The sequence below is a fragment of the Anguilla anguilla genome, chromosome 6 (assembly GCF_013347855.1).
Source record: "Anguilla anguilla isolate fAngAng1 chromosome 6, fAngAng1.pri, whole genome shotgun sequence".
In the NCBI taxonomy this organism is placed as follows: Eukaryota; Metazoa; Chordata; class Actinopteri; order Anguilliformes; family Anguillidae; genus Anguilla; species Anguilla anguilla.
The window spans coordinates 60,742,893-60,762,788 of record NC_049206.1 but is presented as its reverse complement, the minus strand read 5'-3'; the positions used below and the strand labels follow the sequence as shown (position 1 = coordinate 60,762,788).

The window sequence follows — 19,896 nt, the reverse complement described above, 5'->3', positions numbered from 1 at the left end:
ACCAGACGCCCCTGCACCTGGCGACCTACCTGAACTCCCCGTCGGTGGTGCGGCGGCTGCTGGAGCGGGAGGCCGGCCTGGAGCTGCAGGACCAGGAGGGGAACACCCCGCTGCACCTGGCCTGCGACCAGGGGCGCAACGACTGCGCCTCGGAGATGGGCACCCACACGCCCCCCCGCCAGCTCAGCGTCGTCATGGAGATGCAGAACTGGAGAGGTGAGGGGGCCGGATTCCTGCCGGAGCTCGTACCTGATTGGCTGTTTTTGTTATTTGTTTATTTTGTGATATTAATCTCAGTCAAATATTTGTTTATTGAACAGATATTCTACTCTGTCACAGTCCATTCTTTATAAGTAACTCATGTGTAAGTTATTATATATATATTTTTTTAATTATATTGATTTTCTTTTTTATGTGAGTAGTTGTGCATTCAGGATGTGTCATCAGTGTGGGCAGGGCCTAGCTGTCTCTGATTGGCTGCATTCAGAGAGGCGGGGTCTTATGCTCTGGCCATTCTGAGCAAACCAGGGGAATTGCTGAAGCCTAAATGCATTAGAAGTCCATCATGAAAATGACTCTCAGTTTGAATCCCACTGTTCTGGTTGCTGGTGTGATTGCACACCTTTGTGGTCCCCCCCCCCCCTTGGGCACTGAGAGGAATCTGCTTCTGAAATGGAAAACTGTCCCCTTTCAGGACAGACCTGCCTGCACCTGGCAACCCAACGCAGGAACCACCGCATGGTGAAGCTCCTGCTGAAGAAAGGGGCTAAACTTAACACGCAGGTGAGCTTAACACCCAGGTGAGCTTAACATGCAGGTGAGCTTTATGTGCAGGTGAGCTTAACACTCAGGTGAGCTTAACACACAGCTGTGCTTAACATGCAGGTGAGCTTAACCTGGAACACACAGGTGGGCTTGACCTTTAAATCACAGGTGAGCTCCAGCTTTAACACACAGGTGAGCTCCAAGTTTAACACACAGGTGAGCTCCAGCTTTAACACACAGGTGAGCTGGACATGCAGCTCAGCACTTAAGGTGTTGGCAAGGTTGACGTCTTCAGGTTGTTTATTTCTCCCTGCCCCCCCTTCCCCCAGTGGGGCGAAATGCAGTGAAAAGGGTGAGCAGGGTAAGGACAGGCAGGTGTAAAATGTGTTTGGGCAGGCCTGACCCCCCCTCCCCCCCCCCGGTGTGTGTTCAGGACGGGACGAGTGGGAAGACCGCGCTGCACATGGCGGTGGAGCTCCAGGACGTGCAGCTGGTCAAGCTCCTGCTGAACAAGGGCGCCAACGTGGACGCGGCCATGTTTAATGGCTGCACCCCGCTGCACCTGGCCGTGGGGCGGCAGGACGCCGGCACCACCCTGCTGCTCTGCCAGTCCGGCGCCGACCAGATGCTCAAGAACATGGAGGACGAGACCGCGCTGGACCTCGCCGACGGGAACGACAGCGTACGTCCCGCCCCCGCGCCGTCCTCTACCGGCAGCTTTTTCCCGCCAAAATCACTGTTGGCCATCATTCGGGATTCGCTAAAAAATTTTTTTTATTTAAATACCCTCTCGGTAATTTCATCAATGTTATCGATACACCTCTGTATTTTGTTAGCTGGTACAACCCGGCTCTAATCTCTTACACTAGCCACACAGCGTTTTATCATTTGTATAGCTGCTGCTATAGCTCGCTATAATACATGCGATTTTAGGATGCATTGCTCCACCCCCCTGCTGGTCAAGCTGAAGTACTGCATATGTATTATTTTTTCATATGTTACACACCGTTTTGGTAAACTATAGGTAGCTAGCATTGGACTCGCGGGCAAACTGTAATCTCCAGTCAGCGCCTGAGCTGCCAGCTCACAGGGAGGAGATACTCCCTGCAGTGATCGAACACTGTGGGGCTGTCTCCGTCAGGCGAACCCAGAGTCATCACCATTAAACAAAACAACCATGTTTATTTGCACTTCATTTGCAAGTATTTGAGAAGATTTTTATTACTCAAGCACAGCAGGTTTTTACAATAACTATTAGCTTTGGGATTAGAGGGGTTCATGGAATTGTTTTTTTTTTAAATACAGAGTCCAGTGTGAGATGTCTTCTCAAACTCTTGTTCCCCCTCTTGTCTTGCAGATCCTGGCCATCTTTCCTTTCGATGACATTCAGATCTCTGGCCGGTCCGTCATGGAGATGAAGTTCTGACGGACTGGGAGACTGTGGACGTGTGTTTGTACAGAGGTCACCAGCACCAGCACTGCCGAGGAGTTCTGATCCGAGCTGAACTGGGTGTGAATTGAGAGCTCCACTGGGTCTTTACCTGTGCAGAATTGTGAAATTACTGTTGAATGGAATGGATCTCACAGCAGAGATAAGCCTTTGGTCTTAGAAACGAAAGTGTTTAACATCTGGGATGCAGAAGTGGTTCCCCGCTCCTCGTCATGGTTTGGCAGAGAGAAAAGTGGAAGGCTGGGATGTTTAAAAAAAAAGAGAAAAAAAAAAAAAAGAACCTTTTTCTTATTTTTAGTTTTGAGTGTGACTGTGTTCCTCCTACCTGTGAGACACACACACACACACACACGCACACACACACACACACACACAGACACACTGCCCCCCACCAGTGCTCCTGCCCCCCCGACAGCACACACATCTGCACAAACAGCGTCACCTGCTCTGAGCACATCTGTTTCAGGAATCGCTGCATCACAGATAAAGGAATTTCCCGGTCCTGTACAAGCTTAGTGTGCTAATGAGTGGTGTTTAATAGCTTTTTTGCGTTCGTGACCATTTTTCTCCCCCGTGTCCCCGTCCAGATCACAAGCAAGCGCCCCGCGTAAAGGGGACTCATTTTGAAAGCGCGCGCTGCTCTGAGAATGACTAAGCCTGTGCTTTGTGTTCCGGAGCAGCAGACTGAAAACCGCTGTGGGCGTGTCCTCCAAATTAACGCCGCAAGTTCATCAGTTCTGCGAACAAAGTGAGAAAATATGGCTGGCTAGCTGTCCATCGCTCGTCTGTCAAAGGTCATTGACACTAAAGAATGAATTTTCCAGCTGAAAGATCTCTGCTTTGCTTACGGCTCGGAGACGAATGACAGCGATCCATTTTAGCTTCAGGAGCAGAGGGTACGGAATTGTAATTTACGTTTATAGTTGAACAAATATATTTTAAGCAGATTAATTAAATCTTCCGTCGTGTGACATCATTAATAATAAATGTTTGGTGTGAAAGTAAGGTATGTAATGAATGTTTACTGCAGTTGATTGGATTAATAGATAGAGTTGTAGCAGTAGTTTTATTAGTAGTAGGCCTAATAAAATGTCTTTGTTTATCATTGTTAATGTGTTGACGGTTGAGATCATCTGTTGATCTACTCTTTTGTCTACCGCTTTCATTATAGAGTATATTTTCTAATAAATGTATTAAGGATACACTGGTTCTTTCTGTCTTCTTTTTTCATTTCATATAACAGCTGTCATGATGACCTTTTTTTATTTATGATGTTTTGTACATATTAAACCTTTTGACAGCACATTTGAGATTGATTGATGCCTACTTTGGTTTTATTTTGTGTGTCAATCTTGTGGATTTGCAGGCTTATGCTCAAAGATAGGTGATAAAATATGAGGGAGAACCTGCTATGCTGGTGCTATGTTACCTGTCTGGGATGAGGAGGCAGTCAATCGGGCCCTATGGAGCTGCAGTGTCTGTCGGTTTGTGTTGTTTTGGTCTCTCCTGCAGCTCAGTTAGGCCTCAGAAACAAGGTGCAGAGATTAAACACCCGGAAACTTCATGGGGACCGGCCCAAAGTAAGGACCCTCGGTGCGCACCGTGCTCAGGGTAAAAGAGACTGTTTTAATGGACAGGGTGGGACTAGCTTAAGCATTACCTAAGGTGCAGGGACTCTTTAGCCAGTCTGTTATTTCATTAGATTACAGACATGCTCAAATACACACAAAAAAAGGTCAGTACTGGTCAGACACCCCTGGTCTTGATCATTCATTTCTTTCAGTGTTAAGCTATCACGATGTGCCTTTCTAAAGCTCCAACAATAATAATGGCCCAGCTGAAAGAATGCCTTAAATCTGGATATTTGTGTTTGGACACTGTGTTTGTTACATTAATCATGTCCGTTTCTTGCTGAGTCACCCTTACTGAGCCGAACTGCACATGATACCCAGAATCATCCTTCTCCAGAGAGATCCTGTCAGACACACAAAGCACAAGCCCCATGAATGGAGCCTCCGTTTGAGTACTTCCTGTTATTCGCGTCAGAAGGCAATACTCTTTTCCTGTCTGTTTGCAGGTCCATTTGATGGTTTTCTCAATGAAGGCCAGTCTGGAGGCCTGGAGGCATTCTGAGGCCTGTGTGGCTGGGGTGGAGATGCAGGGGGTTTAGCCAAAATAAGGGGTTCCCAAACTCAAGGAGCTCTTCATAACAGGCCGCTGTGTTTTACCATGACTCCAACCCTTATTTTAAATTGTAGCCTAAAATATGGAGCCTTTGACATGTAAATAAAATAAAAATAAACTTGAGAAGTGCAGTTTTTAATTGGGCTGGAGGGAGCCTCAGAGGTTATGCGTTGTATGCTGTAAAACTTAACCACTTCCAAAGGGAGGGCATAGATAGGCTAAAAATATGAGGGAAACCCCCCCCCCCCCAGGACTGAAATGAGAAGTGATTCCTCAGCTGAGATTGTTTGGGGGGGGGGGGGGCAACGCAACTGAACCAGCTCATACAAAGGAAGATATGATTAATATGATTATTGAAATAGTCAACCAATGTAATGATCTCCTTAGCAGAAGGAAATTAAACCAAGGAAGGATGGGGCACTGCCAGGAAGGCTATGTGTGAGTGTGTGTGTGTGTGAGTGTGTGAGTGTGTGTGTGTAAGTGTGTGAGCGTGTGTGTGTGTGTGTGAGTGTGTGTGCGTGTGCATGTGAGTGTGTGTGCGTGTGAGTGTGTGTGAGCATGTGTGTGTGTGAGTGTGAGTGTGTCTGTGTGTGTGTGTGAGTGTGTGTGCGTGTGCGTGTGAGTGTGTGTGTGAGCGTGTGTGTGTGTGTGTGAGTGTGTGTGCGTGTGAGTGTGTGTGTGTGTGTGTGTGCCTGTGTGTGGGTGGCTGGATATTACACTTCAAATAGCATGAAGAATGTGCTCATGTTGTTAATAATTGACGATACATTTTAGAAAACTGAAAAGGCTCGATTGTGGAATAAAATACCTATCAATGCCTGCTGTTGGCGCTGATATGTCCTTCCTTTCAGGCTACTGTGGGTCAGGTGCCCGATGCCTGGAGAGGGTTAATGATTAACTGGCCCTTCAGCTGATCATCCACTTTAATGCAGTGGAGAGCAGGGGTGGGCAGTCCTGACCCTGGAAGACTGGTGTGTGTGTGTGTGTGTGAGAGAGAGAGAGAGAAAGAGAGAGAAAGTGTGTGTGTGTGTGTGTGTGTGTGTGTGTGAGAGAGAGAGTATGTGTGTGTGTGTGTATGTGTGAGAGAGTTTGTGTGTGTGTGTGTGTGTGCGTGTGTGTGTCTGTGAGAGAGTGTGTGGGTATGTGTGTGTGTGTGCAATCAGCCTGGCTCAGTTTGCCAATTAGCTATATGCACCAATGCAGTCTTTGGCTGTCATTCATGAGATTGCCAAGAAATTGAGCTTAAATATCAGACTACATAAATTATCATGAATAAAAGGATAAAAAGCAAAAGTTGATATGAAACACAGGAAGAGATTAGGCCTCTAGAGAGCTTCCAACACTGCTGAGCCTGGTCTTCAACACCCCAAGCGTTTCTGATTCTGAAGTCCTGACAAGCCATTCCATGGATAAATTACTTCCTATATGCAGAAATACTTCCTTGCACCATTAATTTACACCTGTGCCCCCTCCCTCTGCTGGTAGGGGTTATATTTTAACTATTGGCCAAACGTGGTTTTGTTGCAAATTCTTTGACTAGTGCCCTTATGGAGGTCATTCATATAACTAGTCCCTGGAGGACTCAAATTCCCACAGTGCTGTGCAGTGTGCTCTTTCACCATCAGTCGGTGTTTTGTGCCAGTCCTTTGTGCCCTCTGTAGTCATGTTACTTGTCTCGCACATTGTGTCAGTAAAGGGGGCTGATGGTGTTGAATCTCACGCCCTGCAGCGTGAGATAGATCTTCACCAGTGCGGTAAAGATAGCTTGCGCACCCCACATTCCAGTCATATCAAGCTCGTCCTGTGTTGCGGGTTTTATATTCTGTATCTTACGCCTCATGACCAGAAAGAAACCGTGACTCTGTGGATGAATCCACTGCAGTGTACTGTAGAGTTCTAATTAAGGCTTGAATATCCAAACCACTCCCTTCCCTCATCTTGCTGTGCATTTAAAAAACTGTGACCTGTGTGTCAGTGTATTTCCACTTTTGATCTATTCCTGTAATCTGGAACAACAAGAGACAGGACAGCAAAGCTGCCACCAAAAAAGGTATGAACACAGAAACACTTACTTAAACATCATATACTTTCCGAATAGTCTAATAAATCTACGTGCAATATCATTACTCTAATTATTTTCGAGTAAATTTACCACATACCACTACGGGAACTGAATGTACAAATGCGAATACAGTTACACAGCATATTAGATAAGGCTTACGCACCACGTATTTCAATGTGAAATTAGCCCTCCCGTCCTGCAGATGGCGAGCTCATTATACATTTCTCCCATTAGATGTCTATGGTGTGGCTTTTATTCGGCTTCCTTTTGGTACCGTGAAGGGGAGGAGATTCTTTCCTGAAGTGAACACATAGGCAATTGATAAGTTGTAAAAGGGACAGTGAAGGAGACGGAAAACTTGGGTAAAACCCTGAATATCTTTCGACATTTTGTAAAACTCGATTTTATCGAGGGTGCAGCGGTTGTTCAGTTTACACCTCCATTAAATGCTCGACTGCGGCGAAAGCGGCGCGAGTGTCCGGCGGGTGTAACGCGCCAGGTGCTGCGATACCGAGGAGTTGGCAGCGGGGAGAAATGCCATCGTTTTCATGGAGGTAGGAACATATTTTTTTAAAAGATGCCGAGGCACTAGTTAGCCTGCCCGTGGCGATGCGCGTTCGCCTGGAGCCGCGCCGAATTTAAACCCCTCGTGCAAAGTATCAACGTTAGTTTAAACAGCTGTTGTGCTTGTCAGCTAGCACAGCTACAAGCCGCTACCCGGTGGTTTCGGAATTTGTTGCGTTGCCTTGTCAACTGTCAACCAGGTATCATGCTGCTAGCCGCACAGCTGGATAACATTCCACTTTAGTATTTCTGTTTGTGCAAGTGTACAGTGCTAACGTTAACTCACTGATTACCCGAGAGAAACATATCTAGCATTCGTTTTTACTGTACTAATAATATCTCCAAAATGCGTTCTTATTTATGCTCTGCTAATGTTTTATTGCTACATTTCATGAACCCAGTGAATTAGTTAGCTGTTATGGACTAGTTATCATAAGTGAGTCGTGTGATGGAGCACTCATTTCCAAACACTTGAAAGTGGTTCAGTAGTTATCATAGCTCGCCAACGTTACTTGAACTAAAGCTTAAACAGGATGATCATATAGCTAAATGGCGGGCTAGTCAACAGTTAACCATAAACAATAAAAAAAAAACTAGCGTTTATTGTTATTATTAACAGCTTCATTCCTTTTTTAAAAAATCACAGCAGTTAGCTGCTTGATGAAAAGCAAAATACAGCTTGTATGTGAAATTCTGTTTAAAAGGTTTTTAAAAAGTCTATTTAAATGTCCGTCTATGGATTATACATTAAACCCTTTGGTGTCAATTGAGAATTCAATTCAGGCTTTAAATATGACGCACTGAAGAACTTGTCTTCCAGGAATGTTCCTTTCCTTTCAAAGGGAAGAAAAGAAAAGGCTGATGAAGGTCTATGAGATGGAAAAAAATGTTTTTGCGAATATCACAGTGTGCAGTTATTTTTATTCAAAGGAAAGAAAAGACAAGTAGTGAGGTGTTTGGATATAATGCTTTCATTGTCTAAAAATCCAAAATGTTTAAATCTTTGATTGATAATAATTCTTCCACACGTTTTAAAATGTCTATATTTTATCTATTTACAGCGACCAACTTAACCAATGCTCCTAAACCTGCCTCAGTGAAATAAAAAATAAAAATACTGCAGTTCGAAGCAAATACTTATATACTTAGCTAGTTGGGCTTTGTCCATTTCTAGAAATCATAGATATCTCTCTTGGCGATTGAGATTGAAGGTGACGTACTGGAGGCTGTGTGTGCTGTACAGTATAAGTGTTGCTCAGTTGCAAGTACTACAGCTGAGATGAGAGTCCAGATGCTTCTGAAGAGCGAGAGGAGGCTGTGCCTGTGTTGCTGCTGGTTATTTGTGAGTGAATGTGCTGTAATGTGATGTAAAAGGCTGGTCGATGGACAGACAGCCAGAAGCTCCAGGACACCGGCCAGGAAGCAGCTCAATGCTTGTCTGTCTGTTCTGAAATATGGTTTATTTACAGAAGCGCATTAACACCGCTTTTCCACTGGGTTTGCTGTGTGAGTTTCAGGGCTGACCAGTTGGCTGGGCAGTGGAGCATACCATTGGGCAGCAGGGCAGGGCGAGAACTCCTGCATTCGCCCTGTTGAAGGCCCAGTGCTGCTGTAACTGATTGGCTGTTTGAGGCTGAGTGCTGCTGTAGCTGATTGGCTGTTTAAGGCTCAGTGCTGCTGTAGCTGATAGGCTGTGAGGCTCTGTGCTGCTATAGCTGATTGGCTGTTTGAGGCTCAGTCCTGTTGTCGCTGATTGGCTGTTGAAGGCTCAGTGCTGCTGTAGCTGATTGGCTATTTGAGGCTCAGTCCTGTTGTCGCTGATTGGCTGTTGAAGGCTCAGTGCTGCTGTAGCTGATTGGCTGTGAGGCCCTGTGCTGCTATAGCTGATTGGCTGTTTGAGGCTCAGTTCTGTTGTCACTGATTGGCTGTTTAAGGCTCAGTCCTGTTGTCGCTGATTGGCTGTTTGAAGCCCAGTGCTGCTGTAGCTGATTGGCTGTTTGAGGCTCAGTGCTGCTGTAGCTGATTGGCTGTTTGAGGCTCAGTGCTGCTGTAGCTGATTGGCTGTTTGAGGCTCAGTGCTGCTGTAGCTGAAGGTCTCCTCAGTACACAAAGAGCCTCTGTTGGAGCCGGCTTGGCCTCGAGAGAGAAGGTCTGTGCAGAGTGTGGGGCGATCGCTCGCTGCAGGTAACCGCGGTTCATTTCCCAGCCCCATGACTGGGGGGGGGTAGGGAGCTGGGGGGGGGGGGGGGGCGGGGGCAGGGGGGGGGGGGGGTGTGGCTTTCGCTCCACCAGGGGGTGGCTCTCTCAGGGTGGGGTCGCTACCATAGCAATCAGTAACAGCTCGGAGTAGTAGTCTGCTGTGGTAAGAGTGGGCTGTATGATGTAATCTCTGTTCTCCCTGCCACCAATCGCAGAACAGGACCCCCCCCCCCCCCCCAAAAATAGAAGCTCAATTAAAAAGTGGTTTCATCTGCTACTTGGTGATCGATGGCTAATTTCAGGCTGTAGCTGGTGGGTTTTTAAAAGGATAATAAATAAATGCTAATTATCAGCACCATAATGGCATTTAAAATGGACTGAAGTTTTGGCCTGGTTGTGCTCTGGGTTTGTTTTGTGACCGCTCCCCCTGTTCTCTGTGTTGTGCATGGCTGTCCATGTGGATTTAACCCCTGCTCTGCTGGATTGTTTGGCACAGTAATGGCCTGAGCAGCTTAAACTGCCACACACTGGGTGTGCTGGTGCCATATTTGCATCCCTGGAGATGTAGTCTAATGGCACACACTGTGTATCTAGGCCTACATGGACCGTGGTCACAGAGATGTAGAAAAGAGACCTAACCTGATTTGCTTCAGCAGTTTTGAATGAGAAGGGTACAGGGTGGTATGGCTGCTTAGTCTCAACAGTTAGTCATGAAAAGGGTAGAGGGTGGTATGGCTGAAGTTTCTTTAGATTTCACATGGGTGTATGCGAATGATGTCGCTTCCTGTTTCTACCCCCCCCCCCCCCCCCCCGCAGCGTTTGGCGCGGGCTGGCGTTGGCGCTGCTCCCCGTCACCATGGCGCTGGAGGACCAGGCATCAGTGCTGGAGGACTGGAGGGACGTCTGGCTCTTCCGCTTCTTCCTGAACGTGCTGGGCTACGCCACCATCGTCGTCCCCGGATACCTCCTCATCAGATACTTCAAACGGATTGGCTACTTGGAGACAGGTTAGAGCGGGGGTGGGGGGGGGGGAGTGGTGGTGGTGTGGGGTACGGGGTACGGGGGTGGCTGAGGGGTTAAGATTGCAAGGGTTCTCTCCCTCCCTCCAAGTGCAGTGACATCCCACTCAGTTAACCCCTAAAACCCTTACATTTGTACCCTGTAACCCCTAAACCTTCAACCCCTAAACCACTAACCCTTGACCCCTAACCATTAGCCCTTAGCCCCTTGCCTGTATACCTTTAAACCTGACCTTTAAAGCCGTACCCCATGAACCTTTAACCCTCGACCCCTGACCCCTGGCCGGATGTGGGCCTCTGATGCGTCCTGTCTGTGATTGGCAGGTCGAGGCCTGTGTTTCCCGGTGATAAAGGCCTGTGTGTTTGGGAGCGAATCCAAGTCGGGGCCGCTGGACGATCCTTCGGCTCCGCCCAGAAACGAAGCAGAGTCCTCCTCGTCTACCAGACAAGCTCTGAAGCTCCTGTTTTGCGCTGTGGGGCTGCAGGTGTGTGTGTGTGTGTGTGTGTGTGTGTGTGACTGTGTGTGACTGTGTCTGTGTGTGTGTGTGTGTGTGTGTGTGTGTGACTGTGTGTGACTGTGTGTGTGACTGTGTGTGACTGTGTATGAGTGTGTGTGAGTGTGTGTTTGTGAGTGTGAGTGTGACTGTGTGTGACTGTCTGTGTGTGTGACTGTGTGTGACTGTGTGTGACAGTGTGTGTGTGAGTGTGTGTGAGTGTTTGTGAGTGTGTGTGAGTGTGTGTGAGTGTGAGTGTCCAGTATTTGCACATTCCATATATTCTATGGCTCTAAAGTTTTCATATCTAAATGACTGAATTCTGCTGTGTCCCTGTGACTGTTTCTGTGTAAATATCTCACTTATTCTATTTTAGTCCTGTCTTAAGTGTTGTTTTAGTCTCACATTGTCTCTGTTAAATGTGACCTTGTTAGTTCCGGTTTCTAGTGCTGTTTTAGTCTCTAACTGTGCTGCTTAGAGCTCTTTTAGTGTCTGTTACTTTACTTCTGTTTTAGTCTCTAACTGTGCTGATAAGAGCTCTTTTGGTGTCTGTTACTGTAGTACTGTTTTAGTCTCTAACTGTACCGATAATAGCTCTTTTAGTTTCTCTTCCTGTCGTAATTTTTTTGTCTCAGTTCCACATGACTGTCTCTTCCTGTAGCCATAAACAAAAACCCAAAAAATCTCACGTGCCTCTTGTTGTGGGTTGTGTTTGTGCCCCCCCCACCAGACCTCCTACCTGACGTGGGGCGTCCTGCAGGAGCGGGTGATGACGCGCTCGTACGGGGCGGTTGAGGGCGGGGCCGGCGAGCGCTTCACGGACTCGCAGTTCCTGGTGTTCATGAACCGCATCCTGGCGCTGACGGTGGCGGGCCTGTGCTGCGCCCTGTTCAAGCAGCCGCGCCACGCCGCGCCCATGTACAAGTACTCCTTCGCCTCGCTCTCCAACATCCTGAGCAGCTGGTGCCAGTACGAGGCGCTCAAGTACATCAGCTTCCCCACGCAGGTGCTGGCCAAGGCCTCCAAGGTCATCCCCGTCATGCTGATGGGCAAGATGGTGTCGCGCAAGAGCTACGAGTACTGGGAGTACTTCACCGCGGCGCTGATCTCCGTGGGCGTCAGCCTGTTCCTGCTCTCCAGCGCCGGGCACAAGCACCCGTCCACCGTCACCACCTTCTCCGGCGTGGTCATCCTGGGCGGCTACATCGTCTTCGACAGCTTCACCTCCAACTGGCAGGACAGCCTGTTCCGCTACAAGATGTCGTCGGTGCAGATGATGTTCGGGGTGAACCTGTTCTCCTGCCTGTTCACCGTGGGCTCCCTGCTGGAGCAGGGGGCGCTCTTCCAGTCGCTGGCCTTCATGGCGCGGCACGCCGAGTTCGCCTTCCACGCCGTGCTGCTGTCCGTCTGCTCCGCCTGCGGCCAGCTCTTCATCTTCTACACCATCGGCCAGTTCGGCGCCGCCGTCTTCACCATCATCATGACGCTGAGGCAGGCCATGGCCATCCTGCTGTCCTGCTTCCTGTACGGCCACGCCGTCAGCGTGGCGGGCGGGCTGGGCATCGCCGTGGTCTTCCTCGCCCTCTTCCTCCGCGTGTACGCCCGCAGCCGCATGAAGAAGAGCAAGAAGCCCGCCGGTCCGACGCCCGTGCAGAAGGTGTGAGGGGCGGGGCCGGGCGGGGCTGGGGCGGGCGTGGCTGGGGCGGGGCCGGGGCGGGGCCGGGGCAGGGGAGGGGCAGAGCGGACACACACCTGGACATCAAAGAGACCACATTTTTTCCGTGGTGTCCGTTTTTGTGTTTTTTTCGTTTATTTTTGTTGCGTTTCTTTTAAAATGTTGTTTTCTCTCTCTCTTTTTTTAAAATAAGTTTCTAAAGTGCTGAAAGGGAAATGCCTGTTAAAAGGGGTTTTTTTTTTGTGGCCTCGATCACTAACCCGGCCCTAACCGAGGCATTTGATTGGAAGATCACCGTCGTGAGGAAGATGCAGATAATGATCACCGGCGTGAGGAAGACTCAGATAATGATCACCATTGTGAGGAAGACTCAGATAATGATCACCGTTGTGAGGAAGATGCAGATAATGATCACCGGCGTGAGGAAGACTCAGATAATGATCACCGTCTTGAGGAAGACTCAGATACCATTAGCTGGATCGATGTTCAGAGAGCCAGTCGGTCCCCTGTCATGGTCGTTTTCGTGTTTGTGAGTGTTGAGTAAATTAGTTTGCTGGTAGGTAATGCAGAATCCTTCTTCCTACTGTGGGGAAGCTGCTTCTGATTGGTTCAGCTTTGTGATGCAGTGTGTGGCCTTCAGGCTAATGGAGGAGTGTTTCAGTGTTCACTGAAGCTCACTTCACACTAATGTGCAGCCGCGTCTCCCCAAAAAGCAAGGCCCCCGCAAGCTTAGGGGTCCTCCTCACTGTAAAAGTAGGGGTACCCCTGTCACAGTGAGAGTGGTGGTACCCCTTAACGGTGGGTTTAGGGGTCCCCCCTCCCTGTGAGATTAGGAGGGTGGGGGCCACAGTAGTACACTAATCTAAATATTTCTTCAGCTTGATTTTAAAGGCAGAAGACGATTAAGCCCAGTTTTGTTTGAACATGTGCTCTGCTCTTGGGGTTGTGTAGTTGGGGAAGCATTGCCTGCTATTAGTGTGTTCATCTCTGTATGTACATTAGTACCTGTGTGTGTGTGTGTGTGTGTGTGAGAGAGTGTGTGTGAGTGTGAGTGTGAGTGTGTGAGTGTGTGCGTGTGTGCGTGTGTGTGTGAGTGTGAGTGTGAGTGTGAGTGTGAGTGCGAGTGCGAGTGCGAGTGCGAGTGCGAGTGCGAGTGCGAGTGCGAGTGCGAGTGCGAGTGCGAGTGCGAGTGCGTGTGCGTGTGCGTGTGCGTGTGCGTGTGCGTGTGCGTGTAAAAGGCAACCAGCTGCTGCACTTATATCAGGAGTGGGCGCTGCAGCCGAGTCTGGTTTTCCTTTCCACTGGTCAGTGTGGCCCAATTAGCCAATCAGCTCTCCTACAAGAGTGTATCAGTAAACTTTAGTAAGCTGTCAGAGTGTATAAATGGGTGGGGTTAATTAAATAATTAAGAAAAGAAGTTTGCGTGAAATCCAGAAACAGACACAGACCTCCCGGAACTGGATTCCCCACCCTTTCTGTATATGTTCCAACCTAAAAAGGCATAAATCAAAATGAAGTAGTTGATGTCCCTTGTTGCTTGCCGTAGCTGCTATGGGGAGTGATTGACAGGAAGAAGGTGCTGGACTGTGGGGCCCTGAGCAGCAGTTTAACTCCCATTCGTCACAAATCAGTCCTGCAGACAACCTAAAATGCTCACTGCCAAAATGTAGCTAGCTCACCTTCGACAGCTTGACTGTGCAGTTCAGTGTCCTCGCATGTCCGCGCATGCATCTGTGGCTGCCCACAATTCTGTGCTGTAATTGCAGGTTTCTTCTAGGAGTGGAGAGTTGGTGCATTTTTTCTTTTTGCTCCGAGACCTAGTTTGATAATCATTGTTTTGGCAGAATGTGTAATTGAAGCGCAGAAAATGCAAGCGCTAGCCTAGTTAGCTTGGTTGCCTTACCTAGCCTTACAGTATAGCTTGGTTACCTTCCAGCCTGGTTACGCTGGAGTACCTTAGCTAGCCAGGTTTAGCTGGGGCACTTTAGCTAGCCTAGTTAGTTGGGGTTGCTAACTAGCATGATTAGCTGGGCTACCTAAGCTAGCCTGGTTAGCTGGGGTACATTTAGCTAGTCTTGTTAGCTTGGTTGCCTTACTTAGCTTTATTAACTGGGTTAACAGCCAGCCTGTTTTAGCCCTGGTTGCGATGGGTTACCTTAGCTAGCCTGGTTGCCTATTTACAATAACACTATGAGACCAAGAATTGGAGGACATTAAGGGGTATTACAGAAACATTTCCATTTGCTTTGTCTGAATGAAACGGTTGGCTGCTGTGAAGCCTCTGGAGCCAGTCAGTCAGAAAATGGAGCGGCACTTACATCAGTGAAATTTGTGTTCCATGTAAATATCGAGCAAAAAGAAAAAAAACATTTTATGTTAAGGCCTTCGCAGACCTGAGTTAACCATTTTACTCGAGAACCAGGCCAGTTCCATGACAATGCGTCTGAACCTGAGGGTGAAGGATTTTCAGTGCTGAACCTGAATGTAAAGGTAAATTAAGATAAGGTAAGAAACTTCACTGTCATTGTACTGCTGTGCAATGCAACAACGCAACGAAATGAATAACAGAGCTGAACGCTCACAGCGTCCTGAACCTGCGCCTGAGTTCAGTCCTTTTCATTTTTGGTGAGGTGTTCACGCAACAGACTGAAGTTTTCACACTAGGAATTTAGTTTCCAATCAGGTTCTTTTTTTCAAATACGCAACAGTCCTCAGACAGGGCGGCTTTATGATGAATCAGCAGGTTGCTGTTTGTAACTGAGGGGGGATGCTGATTGGAGGATGTGGTTTGGGGAACTGGATTTGCAGCCCAAAGGTCAGGCTTCTGAGAATGTACAGCCATATTAGTGGACCATGCGCAAGGTTTCGCTGAGGATGAGGGACTCCAAGCCAAGCCAAGCCACTGGATGATGGCAGTGCTCTGCAGTGGAGTTTCCACAGTGTGTCAGAGTCCCTCTGCACTTCTATGGACCACTGATTTACCTGTCACTTGCAATCATCTTCAGGTGCATTTTGTTGCATTCATTTCTTAACCTTTTAAAGCTGAGGTGCATTGACTGCCACGCAGGTGTGAAATTTGACGCTATGGAACCAAATTGGAATTTGCACCCTTCAATACTATCATTATTATTATTAGCCCAGCCGAGGTGCATTGCAGCATGGTTTGGTAATGTGGCAGAACTCCTGTAGTTCAGACAGGTGCTCCGGCTAGCTCTCCTCACATCTCACATCTCACCTGGTTGAGTTTTCTCAGTTATTTAGACCAGTGAAGACCTCTGGCTCAAAGGCATTCCTCTTCCTCTAAGCAGATATGTGTGTATGATCTCCTTCCTGAGCAGATGTGTGTGTATGATCTCCTTCCTGAGCAGATGTGTGTGTATGATGATCTTCCTGAGCAGACGTGTGTGTGTGTGTATGTTGTCCTTCCTGAGCAGATATGTGTGTATGATCTCCTTCCTGAGCAGATATGTGTGTTTAATCTCCTCCTCCTCATACTGGCTTTTTAATTGATCTCTCTTCCTCTCCAGGCATGGTGTAATGCTACTTCGCACACCAGCCTCAGAAAGCTGCCTGTCATTACCGTACAGCCTTGTGTATAGGTTTCTGTGAAAAATGGTCAGTCATTACTGTACTGTGTTGTGTATAGGTTCTTCCCTCCCTTTGTTGGGTCAGGTTAGTGTCACTTCTTTATGTTTTTTAATTAGATTGTAACCTTTTTGAGCACTGTTAGCAGCCTTGCTCTGTTTTAAAAATATTTTTTCTTAAGATATTTATACATTTTTATTTTAATCCATAATGTTGATCCTCTGTGGAAAGCTGCTGCTGCCATAATGGATGTTATCTGATGAGTGTGATTATGATGATGATGATGATAAACTTGTAAATGTGACTGGGGTTAAAGGTCATGGATTCCTGCTTCAGTATAACAGTGAAGTACACTCAAACGCGGGAGGCCTCTGGTTGCATAGAAGGGAAATGCAGTTGTAACAGGTACTTTTTATTGTTGGTATTTCTTTTAGGTCGATTAATAATAAAAAGTTATTAATTTAAAAGCAGAAAGTGTTTTGCTGTGCGGTTGTCTTTATGATGCCACTGACATGTTTGTACGAAGGGCGTTGGACAGGGTGGGTTTCTGAAATGGGAGTTTTTAGCTGCCAGGGTATGATAATGGATGTGTACTTTCCTCCCATGTGTTTGATAGAAAGTGTATTTTGAAACCTGTAATTACACCTAATCGGTCCATTTGCTTAATTACTTGTAATTATGTACACTGGTGAATTTCAAAACTTCACTGCAGTAAAATACATTAAGCAAGAGTTTAAACTGTTTAGAGTTTAAAGCAAGCGTGGGATTTTTCTCTCCAACAAATTTTCTTGAACTCAACAGAATGTCCATCCGGCTGCCGATTCTGGTAATGTGTTTAGTTTGTGCTGCAAAAAAAACAGTAAAAATCATCACAAAGTACCGCTGTTGGATTTGTGAACCTGTGCTCTGGAAGATTAAGCGACACACGCACTGCAGCACGATTCTCAGAACTGGTCCTTGCGGTTTGCCATCAGGAATGTCTCACACGCGGTGGCTTATCCCACACGAGCGACAGCAGCGGCCATTTTGTGCCGGGCTGCCGGGCGCGCGCGAGCGCTGTGGGGAGTTTCCCTGCACGGTGAGAGGTGAGCAGCGGCAGTTCCCCCTGCGCCGCGGAGCCTCGGGGCCTGAGTTTCTGTTCCTGCTTTCAGTAACGATCTGGGGAGGAGGAGGAGGAGGAGGAGGAGGAGCACAGGTGTTTGGAAGGGCCGTGCTTCTGAGAAAGCCTGGAGGTGGCGACAGTCGACCCCCCCCCCCGCCACCCCCCCGTTCCCCACGCTCTGCACTTTGAGGTTGAACCGCGTGAGCCTGCTTCTTGTCAGCACGCAGAGCAGTGTCACGGCCTGTCGTTCTGTCCCCCCACCCCCCCACCCCCCAGGCACGTCTACAGCTACGTTTAATCTGTTTTCCTCCCAAACATTCCGGGAACACTTTGCAGCTGTTGCTGCTGGGAAAGGCCATGCACACCTCATCAGTCATTACATTTTACATTACATTTATCTGGCAGACGCTTTTATCCAACGCGACATACAAAAGTGCATTTCATGGTCATGGACAACTGCAAAACTACAAAACTGTGTTATTGTGCGCTGAAATGACTACACACACATACCATGGTCCAGTTATTACATTCTGCTTGACACTGGTACAGTGACAGAGTCCTGTGATGCGGCCATAATATAGTACTCAGATGGAAATTAAGAAAAAAAAGATCATCAGCGCAGTTAATGAAGCACGAAGAGAGATGGCAATAAAAAGTAAGATAATTTAGCTGCGCTCAGCGATAAACAAATGTCTTTATCATTACGAATGGCAGCCAAAGCTCAGTTGTAATCTGCCTCTGGTGCATCACAGGATAAAATAAATTGAAAATTATATTAAATTCATATATTATCAGCCACTGACAGGAACAGAAATAAGCTTTCGCTGGAGCTGGCTCTGCGGGATTTCAGCATCGTGGCCTACTGGCTTATAAAGGGGGAAATGTATGCGTAACGGAAAAATCTGCGTAATGATGACCTCACGCAGTCCATGGACATTCACAGACCTTGAGAATGTGTCAAAGATTAAAACGGGAAAATCCCACTATTATTTGCTGATGGTCTATGGCTGAAAGTACAGTGTTCCTGATATTCTGGTTGAAAAAAAAAGAAGTACTATAAAACATCTTGTACAGTTGCATTTTTCCTTATCTTGCTTTTTCTGAGCTTTTCAGTCAGTTTTCCCTTCTCTGGGGGTGAGCTAAATTTGGCATTTTTGCTGCAGTAGCAGCAGCAGTTATCACCTGTTTCTCTTTCTGTTTTTTTTTTTCTTTTCTTTCTTTCTATCTTATTGTGCCTGTAGTTCCCAGCTGGCCCGCCGTGGGTGTGAAGAATCTTCCGGAGACAAGGGCTGAAAAAAAAAAAAAAAATAGAGGTAAGAGATTAAAAAAAGAAAAGACAAGTTTCCACAGGAAATGGCCCACGGGTCACGCTCGCTCCACCAGCGCCTCCCGCTGGCCACACGTGGGCAGTGCGTGGGAGGGAGCCGCTTCAGTCTGAGACCACTTGCCGCACACTTAAATCTGTTAGGGATGTGGGTCGGACTACGGTAACGCTGCAATATCGGGGTGCATAACTTCCCTCCATTCATACAGACTGTGCTGTTTTTTATCTTAAGTCGATTGCTTCACCAGATATCAATTTACTGCTATTATTATACCGACTGTGTCAATGAGTGATCATACAGGTGACTGTTTACCATTTTAGCATTGTTGGGAAACTACCACCTGTTTATTTGGACTTCTAGCTTTATTGAAGCACTTAACTGTCAGACACACACTAATCTTATCCAACAAGGGCCTATATGGATGCAGCCCTATTATAACATTTTTTAGTTGTTTTTTTTTTTGTGTGATTCTAGTCCAGTACTAAAAACACCTGATTCATTTTAACAGCTAATGGCAGTCTTCCTTCTTTATGTTTTCCCATGTTACTTCAAAGTCACAGGGATCGGTTTGTGAGTGTTTCCATGGTAACCGACCAGATCACCAGTAGAGACCGGTTTGGGCTACATCAGCGCAACACAGAACGGTTGTGGATAAAAATGCTGTAGCTCAGTGCCCACAGTCTTCAGAGCACAGATATTAATCAACTAGGTTATGCTGTTTAATATGCTCTGCGTCCTTAACCAATAAGAACTTTCCTGAATGTAGTTATAAAACCAGAAGTGGACGTTTTAGAACGGGTTTCAGTTCGAGGCGAAGGTCTGTCCGCCGGCAGCCGTTGAGGCGCAAAGGTGCACTTCCTGTGCCTCACGGCCACGTGCGCTGCCGAGCGGGGGGGCGGGATTCTGGTCTCTACGGGGGTGCGGGAGCAAAATGAGTCAGCGTGGGCCGCGGAGGAGGGGGCGGGACCGAGCGACGCCCTCGGGCCCTGCATCATTTTCGGGTGGCGCGGCCCAGATGTCCGGGACTGAGTCAGCACCGTGTGATAGCAGAACGCTCGCTGCGCAGAAAATTTAACCTCACCCCCACCTCTCCCTTTTTACTACATGTCATGTGATTTACAAGCACTGGCAAGGCTCATGATGCAACAACTTCAGCCCTTCTGTAGACCCCATGGGCCTAGATCATGGGGGGGTTCATGATTCACGTCCACCCGCCAAATTAGGGAAATCGTCAAATGCCCCCCCACCCACCCCACACAATAGTATCAAGAGAGGTATTGTGTTCACCCCCTCAAAAATCCAAAATAAATTTTCCTGTTTGTTCCCCCCAAAGTTCAGATCTACGTCATTGCTGGTAATGTGTAGGTTTCATTATTATTAATGTCTCATTGCCTTCGACTTTATGAAATGTCAATTACTTTGACACGTGGCTCATGTGGCATGGTCTATAGCCACGTAACATAGGTCTATAG

The 19,896-nt window shown here is 47.5% G+C and overlaps 2 protein-coding genes across 5 annotated transcripts in view; both read left to right on the top strand.

The window, feature by feature from the left end:
* Window positions 1-3,417, top strand: part of nfkbie (nuclear factor of kappa light polypeptide gene enhancer in B-cells inhibitor, epsilon) — a 10,256-nt gene extending 6,839 nt beyond the window's left edge. Inside the window, exons 3-6 of the mRNA XM_035423787.1 lie at window positions 6-216; window positions 695-783; window positions 1,199-1,447; window positions 2,123-3,417. Coding sequence (XP_035279678.1) covers window positions 6-216; window positions 695-783; window positions 1,199-1,447; window positions 2,123-2,191 — 618 coding nt within the window. The 3' untranslated portion in view covers window positions 2,192-3,417. The remainder of the gene's footprint in view (window positions 1-5; window positions 217-694; window positions 784-1,198; window positions 1,448-2,122) is intronic.
* A 2,950-nt stretch (window positions 3,418-6,367) lies between these two features.
* Window positions 6,368-18,392, top strand: slc35b2 (solute carrier family 35 member B2). Of its 4 annotated transcripts, none has more exons than XM_035424127.1 (5): window positions 6,368-6,449; window positions 10,041-10,231; window positions 10,568-10,728; window positions 11,468-12,394; window positions 18,341-18,392. In XM_035424127.1, the coding sequence occupies exons 2-5, from the start codon at window positions 10,081-10,083 to the stop codon at window positions 18,365-18,367; spliced, it is 1,266 nt and encodes a 421-aa protein (XP_035280018.1). In that variant the 5' UTR covers window positions 6,368-6,449; window positions 10,041-10,080; the 3' UTR covers window positions 18,368-18,392. The 4 variants fall into 4 exon arrangements, with proteins under 4 accessions (XP_035280018.1, XP_035280015.1, XP_035280016.1 ...); XM_035424124.1 differs by lacking the exon at window positions 6,368-6,449 and adding an exon at window positions 6,718-7,015; XM_035424126.1 differs by lacking the exon at window positions 6,368-6,449 and adding an exon at window positions 9,055-9,209.
* The last annotated feature ends 1,504 nt before the right edge of the window (window positions 18,393-19,896 follow it).

Excerpts from the sequence above, each read along its gene's own strand:
- slc35b2 (XM_035424124.1), top strand. The coding sequence starts at position 6,996 with ATGCCATCGTTTTCATGGAG. Across the intron at positions 10,232-10,567 it reads GATTGGCTACTTGGAGACAG|GTCGAGGCCTGTGTTTCCCG; the intron begins GTTAGAGCGGGG and ends TGTGATTGGCAG. Across the intron at positions 12,395-18,340 it reads GTCCGACGCCCGTGCAGAAG|TTCCCAGCTGGCCCGCCGTG; the intron begins GTGTGAGGGGCG and ends TTGTGCCTGTAG.